General features: G+C 35.2%; 1 protein-coding gene across 1 annotated transcript; it reads right to left on the bottom strand.

Annotated features, from left to right (window-relative positions):
* Positions 1 to 8,099: 8,099 nt before the first annotated feature.
* Positions 8,100 to 9,813, bottom strand: LOC123535898 (E3 ubiquitin/ISG15 ligase TRIM25-like). The gene is made up of 2 exons (XM_053527721.1): positions 8,589 to 9,813; positions 8,100 to 8,491 (listed from the first exon to the last, which is right to left on the bottom strand). The coding sequence occupies exons 1-2, from the start codon at positions 9,811 to 9,813 to the stop codon at positions 8,100 to 8,102; spliced, it is 1,617 nt and encodes a 538-aa protein (XP_053383696.1).
* Between the last annotated feature and the right edge of the window lie 4,319 nt (positions 9,814 to 14,132).

Here is a 14,132-nt window from a genome sequence, read left to right as displayed (position 1 = left end):
TCAGATGCTGTAACTAGAATTTCGTGCATACATGATTGTCTGAAAAGAAAGCAAGATGACAATATTATGTAGATAGCAACCAAATTTCTCAAACATTTTGTCTGTTACTGAGGCACAGGTCAGATAATTAATATTTCTCTATTACTATGATGGTCAATCAAAATTACCATATATGTCAGAATTACCATATACACTGGAATTACAGTATACATCAGAATTATCACATAATTATGTCAGAATTATCACATAATTATGTCAGAATAGCTATAGACGTCAGAATTCTCATAAATTTCAGAATTACCATATACACCAGATTTACAGTATGTACATCAGAATTATCATATATGCCAGAATTACTATATACGCCAGAATTTCTATATATGTCAGAATTACCATATACATCAGAATTATCATATACATTGTACGTCAGAATTACCATATATGTTGGAATTACCATATATGCCAGAATATACACCAGATTAACAGTATTCATCAGAACTATATACGTCAGAATTACCATATATGTCAAAATTAGTATATACACCAGATTCACAGTATACGTCAGAATTACCATATATGTCAGATTTACAGTACACGTCAGAATTATATATGTCAGAATTATCATACACGTCAGAATTACTATAGACATCAGATTTACAGTATACATCAGAATTATCATATACGTCACTATTACCATATACATCAGAATTACCATATTATGTCAGAATTATCATAATAATAGGTTAGAATTAATTACCATATATATGTCAGAATTATCATATACGTCAGAATTATCATATACATTAGAATTACCATATACGTCAGAATTACTATAGACTTTGGGGGCCTCCGTGGCTGAGTGGTTAAGGTCGCTGACTTCAAATCACTTGCCCCTCATCGATGTAGGTTTGAGCCTCACTCGGGGCGTTGAATTCTTCATGTGAGGAAGCCATCCAGCTGGCTTACGGAAGGTCGGTGGTTCTACCCCCAGGTGCCCGCTCGTGATGAAATAATGCATGGAGGGGCACCTGAGGTCTTCCTCCACCATTAAAGCTGGAAAGTCGCCATATGACCTATCATGTGTCGGTGCGACGTTAAATCGAACAACAACAAACTTACTGATAGAAGAAAACATGCCGTCCCAGAGATTTACAACAAAATATTTCATTGTTTTTGGCTCACCTGTCACAATAGCTCACAGCGTGAGCTTTTGTGATCCCCCTTCGTTCGTCGTCCGTCCATCCACAATTTCCTTGTGAACACTATAGAAACCACATTTTGTACTTGATTTTAATCAAACTTGCACGCAACTTGTATGGGCATAATATCTCGGTTCCTTTCGAAAACTGGCCAGATCCCATCATGGGTTGCAGAGTTATGGCCCCTTAAAGGGCCAAAATTTGCTGTTTTTGGTTTGTGAACACGATTATGTGACGATAGAGACAACATTTTGCAATCAACTTTAACTTGCACACAACTTGTATTGGCATAATGTCTCAGTTCCTTTCGAAAACTGACCAGATCCCATCATGGGTTGCAGAGTTATGGCCCCTTAAAGGCCCAAATTTGCTATTTTAAATCTTGAATTCAATGATGAATCTGTCAGATCCAATCATAGGTTTCGGAGTTATGTCCCCTGATCGACCCTAAAAGAGCCAAAGTTTGGTAATTTTAACCTTGTGAACACGATAGAAGTAACATTTTATATTTGATTTTAATCACACTTACACACAATTTAAGTCACAGAAAGATCTTGGTTCCTTTTGAAAACCGACTAGATTCCAACATGTATTCTAGAGTTACAGCCCATGAAAGGGGTAAAATTTTCTATTTTGGCCCTTTCAGACATATAGAGGTTTCATTTATGCTTTGATTTCATACAAACGTGCACCTAATGATTATCTTGATGATCTGTAGGCCTGGATCGAAACTGGGTTATGTCAGGTCAAAAACTAGCTCATTAGGTCTAATCAAAGGAAAAGCTTGTTAACAACCTAGAGGCCACATTTATGACCCTGTCTTCATAAAATTTGGTCAGAATGTTTAACTTGATGATTTCTAAGCCAAATTAGAAACTGAGTCATATGGAGTCAGAAACTAGGTCATCAGGTTACATCAAAGGAAAAGCGTGCTAACACTCTTCAGGACACATTTATGAACCTATCTTCATAAAACTTGGTCAGAATGTTTTATCTTGATGATTCCTAGGCCAAGTTTGAAACTGTGTCATATGGGGTCAAAAACTAGGTCACCCAGTCAAATCAAGCTTGTTGTCACTCTTGTTTATTAGGTGTGCATGAAACTTGATCAGAATGTTTGTCTGCATGAAATATCGTATGAATTTTTTATCTGGGTCATGTGGGGTCAAAAACTAGGTCACCAGGTCAGATAAAAAAGTAAGCTTGTTTACACCCTAGGGGAATGCCCAGGTGAGTTTTTCTGATCGCTCGATGTACATCGTCTGTCATCTGTCAACATTTAGCTTGTGTATGCCATAGAGGCTGTATTTTTCAACTGATCTTCATGAAATTTAGCCAGAATCATTACCTTAATGAAATCTAGGACGAGTTTGAAACTCGGTTATCTGGGCTTAAAAACTAGGTCACTAGGTCAAATTAAAGAAAATCATTGTGTATGTGATAGAGGCTGTAATTTTCAAGAAATCTTCTTGAATTTTGGTCAGAATGATAAACTTGATGAAATCTAGGCCAATTTTGAAAATGGATCATCTGGGGTCATAAACTAGGTAACTAGGTCAAATCAAAGAAAAACATTGTGTGTGCGATAGAGGCTGTATTTTTCAATTAATCTTCGAGAATTGTGGTCAGAATGACTAAGAAAAACAAGGTCACTAGGTCAAATCAAAGAAAAACTTTTATATGCGATAGAGGCTGTATTTTTCAATTAATCTTCATGAATTTTGGTCGGAATGATTGCCTTGATGAAATCTAGGTCGGGTTCGAAAATGGGTCATCTGGGGTCAAAAACTATGTCACTAGGTCAAATCAGAGAAAAACATTGTGTATGCGCTAGAGTCTGTATTTTTCAATTAATCTTCATGAATTTTGGTCAGAATGATTGCCTTGATAAAATCTAGGTCGGGTTCCAATATGGATCATCTGGTGTCAAAAAAAAAGGTCACTAGGTTAAATCAACGGAAAAGCTTGTATATGCGATAAAGGCTTATTTTTCAATTGATCTTCATGAAATTTGGTCAGAATGATAGCCTTGATGAAGTCTAAGTCAAGTTTGAATATGGGTCATCTGGTGTCAAAAAGTAGGTCACTTGGTCAAATAAAAGAAAAACATTGTGTATGCGATAGAGGCTATATTTTTCAATTGATCTTCCTGAAAAAAATCAGAATGATTGCCTTGATAAAATCTAAGTCGGGTTTGCATATGAGTCATCTTGGATTAAAAAGTAGGTCACTAGGTCAAAAAAAAAAAGAAAAACCATGTGTATGCGATAGAGACTTTATTTTTCAATTGATCTTCATACAATTTGGTCAGAATGATTGCCTTAATAAAATCTACGTTAAATTTGAAAATGGGTCATCTGCGGTCAAAAAGTAGGTCAAATATAAGAGAACCCTTCTTTATGCGATAGAGGCTGTACTTTTCAATTGATCTATATGAAATTTGGTCAGAATGATTGCCTTGATGAAATCTAGGTCAAGTTTTAATATGGTTTATCTGCGGTCAAAAAGTAGGTCACTAGGTTAAATCAAAGAAAAACCTTGTGTATGCGATAGAGGCTATATTTTTCAACTGATCTTCATGAAATTTTGCCAGAATGATAGCCTTGATGAAATCTAGGTCAAGTTTGAATATAGATTATCTGGGTTTAAAACCTAGGTCACTAGGTCAAATCAAGGAAAAACATTGTATATGTAATAGGGGTTGCATTTTACATTGGATTTTCATAAAATTTGGTCAGAATGGTTGCCTTGAGGAAATCTAGGTCAAGTTCGAATATGGGTCATCTGGGGTCAAAAACTAGGTCACTAGGTCAAATCAAAGAAAAACCTTGTGTATGCGATATAGGCTGTATTTTTAAATTGATCTTCATGAAATTTGGTCAGAATGATAGCCTTGATGAAATCTTGGTCAAGTTCGAATATGGGTCATCTGGGGTCAAAAACTAGGTCACTTGGTCAAATCAAAGAAAATACTTATTTATACTCAAGATTGTTGCTCCAATTTTAATGATAACTGGTCAGAATATTTTTTCCATGAAATCACTAGGTCAAACATGTTTACACTGTTATTGTGTGTTATGGTGTGTTTCTCAGGTGAGCGACCTAGGGCCATCTTGGCCCTCTTGTTTATTCTATCTTCATAATTTTTTGTCAGAATCTTTGTTATCATGAAGGCTTGGATGATTTTAAATCTGGGTCTCTCGGGGTCATAAACTGGGTCACTAGGTCAAATCATAGGAAAAGCTTGTATACACACTAGTGCCCACTGTTTTGCTCCAATCTTCACGAAACTTATCAGGATGTTTTTCGTGAAATTTCGGACGAGTTTGAATATGGGTTATGTAGGGTAAAAATCTAGGTCACTATGTCAATAAAAGAAAATGCTTGTTTACACTCGAGAGGCCTCGTTTTTTGGTCCAATCTTGATGGAAATTGGTCAGAATATTTGTCTCCATGAAATCACTAGGTAAACATGTTAACACTGTTATGGTGTGTTACACAGGTGAGCGACCTAGGGCCATCTTGGCCGTCTTGTTTATACAACCTTGAAATATTTTGTACAATCCAAACAGATACATAAACATTCCACTGGTGCGATTAGCTGTTACTCTAACGTTGCCAATGATGTGGGTTAATGATGGTATTTGACACATTGTCTGTATCCTCGAGGAATTCCATCATAGATCCATACATTACGTCCGTCCTCTTCCGCATAATTGAACTTTCTGTACAATACAAACATAGCAAAAGTTTCACAAAAGTGTCCTTTATCAGATGCTTCAAACTTGTTTTTCCTTCTTAGCTTGACTATATGAAATATGTTGAGAGGTATTCTATTTGAGTAGGCATCTATCTTCCGTTCCACGTTCATACCTTGGTTAAAGTTTTGATGAACTTTCTCTTTGTCTCTAATTATTCGATGGTCAAAAACTAGGTCACTAGGTCAAATCAAAGAAATACCTTGTGTATGCGATAGAGGCAGTATTTTTCAATTGATCGTCATGAAATGGTCAAAATGATTGCCTCGATGAAAGAATATGGCTCATCTGGGGTCAAAAAGTAGGTCACTAGGTCAAATCAAAGAAAAACCTTTTTGTATGCGATAGAGGCTGTATTTTTCAATTGCTCTTCATACATACATATTCTTGTCCGGTATGTCTGAACTCTATTTACTCCAGGTAGTTCAGAAAAGCTAGTTAACAGTTACAGAAGTTACAGCAGTTAACTTCTACTTTTGCCAGTAAGTATAATTAGAAAATGTCGCTGGGAAATAACACAGTTGAAAAATATTAAACATTAATTCAAATGCAACAGATACGTACGGGTTGAAGCTGGAAATAAACTCAGGTCTTCGTTGGGAACTGTATAAGATGAGAAATTAACGTATTAACAGTCAGTAGTTTGAAATCGCAAGTTTAATTAAATCATTTTTCACTTGTTCCAAATTCGGATCGTATCTTTGTTACTCCTGAAATTCAAAGCATCCAGGGGGATTTGAGGATGAAATGAACTCCACATCCTTGCAATCTGATCATGACCTGCACTGTTCACCATACAGTCAGTATCTTTTTGGTAAGGATCCTTTTTAACAGTAAATAGTACTGTCCAAATTGAAACATGGACAACTTCATTATAGAAATTTAGCACGGTAAGGATTAACACATCAGAGAGCTATAATATGTCTAAAAGCCGTAGTGACATTTAAAGCAGCATGCCTCCAGATCGTTCGACAACAAAAAAATAATTTTTTTTAGATATCTTGAAATAAATGCTATATTTCTTAAGAAGGCTTTAAAAGTTAATTACTGACAAATTTTATGTTACGGAAACACGTGAGAATTTGCTGTTTTTACTACTTTTTACGATGAAAATCGAAAAGCGTTTGTCACGCTTTTACCCCAGGTAAACTGTCTTGATTATAAATATCTATATTTTGAAGTCATTATTACTACTTCAGCTATAGCGCTATTGGTTACGACGACGGAAAAATGTCTTTATTGCCGCGGCGGTCCGGGCATCGATTCCCGGCGCGGTCATTTTTTTTTCTTGATTTGGAACTTTTAAAATATTTTAGAAACAAAAATTCATATTCTAATCTTCATAATATGACCAAACTTCAATTTGAAAGAAAGATTATTTTAGCGAATTTTTGAGGCATGCTGCTTTAATGAGTCTCAACAGTTTTAATGAGTCTAAGCAGTGATATCGATTTCTGATCAATAACTTGAGGTCGCTTATACCTAGTCAGATTTCGTAGGATATTTACATATTGTCAGTAAATGATAAATCCTATTATCACGTGACAGCTCATGAAATCCTCGATCAATTGCTTGAACTATTAACCGGCCTATAGTTCAACACAGGTTTTCATTGCTGAAGTAAAAACTTAAGAGAAAAAATAATGTTCATTCCTACCATGTAAAAAACACTGAAATGGCTTACCGGTCAGTAATCAATATTATTTGCTCCGAGTCTTTTGAACATCGGGTAATAGTTTTGACTTTTGACCAGCAAGTTATTCATTAAGTATATACTCTTATAAGGTCAAGTATCCGTGAGACTTCGAGTTAATATCTGAAGAAGCCTTGGCATATGACAGTCAATATTTACACTATGATTATCGCCTGTGCTCGTACTTTTTGTGAAAAGACACGGTCACAGACACTTGAGTTAAACAATAACATACTCATTTTCCGTCGAACTACCATTAAAAATTATGAGGGACACATTATTTTACACATAGGTCAGAAATAATCCTTGTTTATTTCCCAGTATCGAGACAGTGTAGTGGACAGATTCCTCTGATAGCTCATGCTATAAGAATAATATCGCTGTTTGGGTATTAAAGGAAGGTGATATCCGAGACATATGCTTTTATTTAATACAAATTAAGTTACCTCAAACTTCTGTCTTGTCGACGTTTTCATATTTTACTTTTTTACCTGCTAGACTAAGTACGATTTGGACAAAGTAAAATATTACAGGAAACTATGTAACTTAACAGAAAAAAAAAACAATTATTGAACTGATGTTAAATATTCCATGGAAGAAAATACCAATAAAACGTGCTTTTACGAAGGAAATATATGCCATAGACCTTCAATAAATATTTCAGGGTACCATGTTAACTGGATAGAAAGAAAATCTTTCAGGGAAGAAAAACTTAAAGGTATCAACAAAACATATTTTAGTATTTCAGGAAAAGAAAACAGCTCAAAGAAAACATCACAATTTATTTACTGTACTACAGATGAATTATATATAATGTCAGTGGATACATGTAATATAAATTACAATTTGCACACATATGGAAAACTGATTGACATCCAAGCGTATGGTTGGGACATAAGTTTTACCAACATTAATGCAAGTTTAGTAACATAATACTTCTTAGTTTTCTTTTGGAAAATTTAATTTATGAAAATGTCAAATCAATCTTTAATGACCGAAAGAATTGGTATAAAAACTGCAGTAGTTGAAGTCACTGAGAAAAGGAATGATAATATAAAATCATAATTTACTACACTAACAACATAGAAAGTATTTCATATTTATAACATTTGTAACATAAGATAAAAGTATTGACCATGTATGTATGTTTTATTTTCTACAACATGCAGAGAAATAGGTCTGTAATACAAAAAAGATCGTTACTTCGTAAACACTTATTAGTATTATAAGAATTTCAAAATGACAAATTATTACATTATTGTAACTGAAATAAATGATATATATCCATAAAAGTCTTGCAAAAAATCAAACAAACATACATAAGTATATGACTAATATATAAAATGTATAGACTAAAATAGCAAAAGTTATTTGTTCTTGGAAAGGAAAATTCAGTCAGTGTTCATGTCATTAAATTTTGTTGCCTGGAACCGTACGTGAAACGAAATGTCATTGCAAACTGAACACCTTCAGCTGATTCTCACAACCAATATAGACTTCTTGTAGATGACGGTTGTAACATATGGACCGTGGGAATGTCAGACCATCAATCATTGTCTGACCTTGCTTCAAGTCTCCCGAGATACGATGTATGATACCAGTGAACATGCAGCAAACCAGCAATGAGCCATCTTCTAACATCAGCATTCCAAGTGGTTTCCTAACATCCTTATACTCGTATACGGCAGATACATCACCTTGTAACGTGATGCTGACTACATTATGTGTCAAATAGTTACTTATATAGATAAGCCTAGAATCCTCATTGAACACAATATAGTGAGGGCTATCAAATACCTTATTATTGAGGGAAATTGTGTTCTGAACATTACCTTGTATGTCTAAAATACGTACACAGTAAGGATGCCCAGCAAATCACATAGAGATGATCTTGGTGATACGTTATACCTCTACATTCTCCTGTAACTGGGATCTTACGGATGATTGACAATTTACTAGCTGTTGACATTAAATAGATCTCTCTTCTATTTGGCATGGTTACAGCAATCTGATCTTGAGGCAGTACGGTAATGTCCCATGGTTTGGAGTCAAGTGACTTCTCTTCTATCACGACTTTACTTTGTCTGTCCACAACTTTCAGTTTAGAGTTATTCTCATCAGCCAGCACAATTTTGTGAGAGGACAAGACTGCACATCCTGTAATATAACAGTCATTCTGATCTGATTTTATGCGTACATTTATATCATCTTTATATGTTAATTTGTCAACTGGTTTCTTCTTTTTTGGAGTAACCAAGTTGGTGGGGTCACTCAGCTTCCCAAATATTTCCTGCCTTGATATTGCATTCTCTAGATCTTTGCTGCGTTCAAAAATATACTGTGTCTTTGTCTGAGCCAAGGATTTTTCTGCTTTTTGAATTTCATCTGACATTAGTTTCGACTGAGCTTGTTTAATGTTGATGTAAAGTTGTCCGTGCTGTTGGGAAGATTTGCTGTCCTGTAGATTGGACTTAAGTTTGCTGATATCTGTAGAAATGTTGGAACATATTTTGATGACTTCCTGGACTTTTTGTTTGTCTGCTGACTTCTTCTTGTCAATATCTGCTTGAATTTTCCTTTGCAGTTGATCTAAGTGATCATTTATTTCCTTCCGAAATTTGATAATTTCTTGTAATGCTTTGTCATGGCATGTATCTATCTCCTTGTCTTCGACATTTGCCCTTTTCGTTACTTCATCAAGCTCTTTCATTTTCTGTTCAAGGTTCCTCATCGTCTCCCTGTATTCTTTAGTGTCCCCAATACCTGCACATTTGTCAGGTATATAATCAATTTTACATGCTCTGTGGTTCAGGGTAATACAAACTGTGCAGCCAAGTGAGTCGTGCTGAGTACAGAAAAATTCAATTGTTTTATTTCCATGGAGAGTACACTTTTCAGTACACATCACTGAATCCTTCCTTTGGCTAGTGTGTTTGCCCGTGCTCCATTTGTCAAGAAGTTGGTGATTTTTCGTGGCTTTGATCCGTTGATGGTAAGCAAAGCAGTTCTTACACAGGTATTCTTGACAGTCCACACAAAATCCATGAGCTTCTATTTGCTGACCAATCGCCAAACATGGTTCACATTCATGGTCAAAGTCCTCAGCGGAACCTTTAGATACTGAACCACTAAAATCTGATGACTTACGTCCTGACACTGCCATTTTGAAATTTACTTGTCTGATCCTGTTTCAGACTTGTTTGCTCAGACAATTAGTTTGTACGTTTTTACTGTCTATATTTTATAATTCCAAATCCGAGCGAATAATCTGATGGTATTGATGCTACTGCCGTGACCGAAATGTAAAAGATTTAAATCTTCTCAAGGACAAATTATAAAAAAAAAATGTCAAATCTTATCCGTCATAATTTTACTTCCTTTTCATAAGATACGTCTATAAATAGCATGTTCTTATTATTAACCTAATTTGTATTGGACTGTGTCCGTGTATGCAAGGGATAATACTCAATTAGTTCCTTATTTTCATACCTGCTGTTTCGAAGACCCGTGTGTCATAAAGTATTTGAACTGACCGTCTATATGTCCGTCCGTCACTCCGTGAACGTCATGGCGGATCCATGATTTTGGGTAAGGGGACGTGACAATTTGGTGTTTTTTATGTTTATTTTAGCATGATATATAAGGAGATGTAAAACTTGTCTTTGCAGTATAAACAACACTGACAGAAGAGAGCTTTTAGCTTTCATTTCCATAGGAATATCTACCTCCTGAATAATGATTATCTTACGTGAGCAGATCTTTTTGGTACGGTGTTCCGTTTGGACAATCGTGACCTTTTATTTAATACTAAACCGCGATGCACGAAGGTACAATGACGAAAACGCGATGGCGCGATGGCACGATGATGAAACAACGATGGTACGATGGTGAAAACGCGATGGCACGGTGATAAAATCGCGATGGTACGATGGTGAAATGTCGATGTAATATCGCGTTTTCATCATCGTACCATCGCGTTTTCACCATCGTGACATCGCGTTTTCATCATCGTACTATCGTGCCATCGCGTTTTCACCATCGTACCATCGCATTTTCACCATCGTGCCATCGCGTTATCATCATCGTACCATCGTGGTTTCACCATCGTACTATCGCGTTTTCACCATCGTACCATCGCGTTTTGACCATCGTGCCATCGCGTTATCATCATCGTACCATCGTGGTTTCACCATCGTACCATCGCGTTTTCACTATCGTGCCATCGCATTATCATCATCGTACCATCGTGGTTTCACCATCGTACCATCGCGTTTTAACCATCGTACCATCGCATTTTCACCATCGTGTCATCGCGTTATCATCATCGTACCATCGTATTTGCCGGTTTTCAATCGTTAAACAAAGAAATCACTGTTCTGACGTCATAATTATTACGTCATGGCGTCAAACGGCATAGCGGCGCGCTGGAAAAGAAACCGATTGAAAACTGGCAAATATTTAATGAATGTCATCAAGGATGTACTTAAAAATCCTTGATGACGTGTTAGAATCGAAATAATATATCTCATTTAGTGAGTTGCTCTTGAATAAATCATTGTTTGTCGTTCAGATGCGTATTATTATATCACTCGGGCTGCGCACTCGTGATATAAGTTCCTTCGCATCTGAACTCTAAACAATGATTTATTCAACGACAAATCACTGGATGAGATATATTATTTCTTAAATAATTCACTGTTTTCTGCCTTCTTTGTTTAATAGGAAAATGAATCGGATCGTGTTACAATATTAAATAAAATGTCACGATTGTCCAAACGGAACACCGTATTTTGGTATGTTGCCGGAATTATTACCTAAGGTAACCTAGTTGTAGCCTAATGTAATTGTGGTTTGATCACTTTACTAGGAATACCGCCATCGTTGTATTAGATATAACGAGCGGCGTCAAATGATAAAAGAAGTATTATGCTTAATGCTTGTAAGGAGCATCTGCTAGTGAAATGAACAGAAAATTTCCAGTATGCATAAATATCGAATATAGAAATATCGCACCCCGCAAAATTAATAATACTTATTGATGATATGAGAGCGAAGCGAGCAGACATTTTTTCATGCCTTTTAGTTGTATCCCCCTCCCCCAGAATACGTGAAGAATCCGGTCTTTCGTAACACTATCTTAAGTACTACAGTTTCATTACATTCAAATAAAACTTCGTACACATCATCAACATGCTATTTATACAAGAGGATGTTCAAACTGTCCACTTAATGCATATAAATTTTTTTAAAAAACTCGCCCATTGTGAAGATGACTAATAAAAGCTTGGTAGGAAGTCATTCCAGAAACAGTCTACAGAAAAAAATGGAGCACAATACATCTTATCTCGAGCGCACGAAATCTTATCTCGAGCGCACGATATCTTAACTCGAGCGCCCGACATCTCATCTTGAGCGCTTAATGTCTTATCTCGAGCCTTTTATCTCGAGCGATCAGATCTTATTTCGAGCGCACGAGATTTTAGATAACTTAATAAAAAAATGATTAGTGTTTTCTTAAACACGCCACCGTATAATTTCGAAATTGTTTAAAAATAATGTTTGTGAAACTTTTCAGTGATCTTCATTACAAAATGAAATGCGAGAGTATTTATTGGCACAAAAAGCTGTGCTTTGTTTTCAGATTTGTATTTGTTATATTGCAGTTTTATTACGAGAGTTATAAGATAGCATTGCCTTCGTGATATATTCTTACGCATAAGAACTCAAAACTCTGGTTATTCTACGATAAACCACCTTTGGGAACTTATTATTTCTTAAATAAGCAAGATTAAGCTAAAGCTATCAATATTATTTTTGTCGTTGTTCCTGTTCACGTGACTCAGCTCAAATATTTTATAGCATATTTACACTCTAGTCTACTGTCGTCTTTTTGGCAATATTTTTGAAATCTGAAAAAAAATCATATTCTATACATGTAACACTTAGTGTAACATCTTTTACCCCTATTAATATAAAGAACTTGTTAAACAATAAAATCATGTGAATAGGTTATTAAAAATATTATTTAATATTTTACTTTCATTGTAAGTTTTTTATTTGTGTATTATTATTTTTTTTTGTTGTTCAATTCACAGCGGTAGTTAAGGCAAAACATTGGTGGCTGAACACCAATGTGTGTTTTTGGAATATTGTTCAGATAAAGGCTTTTACTTGGGTGAATCCACAGACTTTCAGCAAGAATGCCAGATGACATACCAAGATGAAAGATACCCGGATGAATTAATTTCATATTGTCCGCGTAGAAATTGAAATAACAGCTGAGAAATAAAAAACTATTATCCAAAATAGGCAGTTAAAAAGACTTTAAAAAATCTTCACTGTTAATCTTACTACAGAAAACTTGGAAATTTCAAGGTTATTATAAAAAGCAGATATTTCTCGCTATTTCGTCTAGCTTACAACTGAAAACACGGGAATGTCATAGTAATTATGAAAATTCAGGTATTCCATGCACCTTAGTCGATCTCAGTGTGATACATGAGCAAATATGGTTACTAAGAAGAAGCAAATATTCCGTGCACATTATTGATCTAGCCACAGACAGCGCGAAAATAATCATGGTACTTATGAAAAAAAAAACAACAAAAAAAAAAACAAGAGGGCCATGATGGCCCTATATCGCTCACCTGTTATCATTGCACTTGAGGACAAGAAGGTCCTCAGAAAAAATATCTAAATCCAAAGGACAGGAACAACAAAGGGAAGAATTTAAACAAAAAGAAAAAAAATTCTTACAAGGTATAGATGTGTCAAAATACACCTAAAAATTGGAGGTACCATCCATGTTGTACAACTGAAAAGTGGTCTCGGTTTTTCCCTACGGCCAATAATAAAAAAGTTACTAAAAATAAGCTATTTATAGTAACGAAAAAGGGAAGTAATTAAAAAAATATATATATTGTAAGTGAACAAAAGAAAGATCTGCCAAATAAATCTTGACATAAATGAAATTTCAGATCAGTATCTTCATTAGTTACGGAGACACCCAATTTAATTTGAAATAAAGGGAGGTAATTTGACATAAAATCAGTCCATAGTTATCTACTCTGATTGTCTCACTCCAACTAATAACAATAATGAAATTTCAAATACGTCCTATAAGTACTTACTGATATAAATCCATTTTGATTACAATCAGGGGAGGTAATAAGATATAAGATAACTCTGGAACCTACGATTGGATCTGATTTGTCATGGAATCTAAGATTTATTGTTGTTGATGACATTCTGGACGTTTGTATCAAATAAAACCATAAATGAAGTCTCTATATGGCTGCAAAAGCCAAAACAGCCAATTTTGGACCTTTAAGGGGCCATAACTCCGGAACCCATGATGGAATCTGGCCAGTTATGGAAAGTAAGCAAGATCTTGTGGTGATACAAGTTGTGTGCAAGTCTGGTTAAAATCAAATCATAAATGAAGCTGCTATTGTGCAGACAAGGTCAAAATAGCTAATTTTG

This window comes from Mercenaria mercenaria, chromosome 17 (assembly GCF_021730395.1).
Source record: "Mercenaria mercenaria strain notata chromosome 17, MADL_Memer_1, whole genome shotgun sequence".
Lineage (NCBI taxonomy): Eukaryota > Metazoa > Mollusca > Bivalvia > Venerida > Veneridae > Mercenaria > Mercenaria mercenaria.
Note: the sequence above shows the minus strand (reverse complement) of the source record. Positions and strands in the feature narration are given on the sequence as shown.

What these genes read in the sequence shown, in the direction of transcription:
- LOC123535898 (XM_053527721.1), bottom strand. Translation starts at nt 9,813, where the DNA reads ATGGCAGTGTCAGGACGTAAGTCATCAGATTTTAGTGGTTCAGTATCT. An exon ending in TAGTAAATTGTCAATCATCC is followed by an intron (nt 8,492 to 8,588) that starts GTAAGATCCCAG and finishes TACGTATTTTAG; the next exon opens with ACATACAAGGTAATGTTCAG.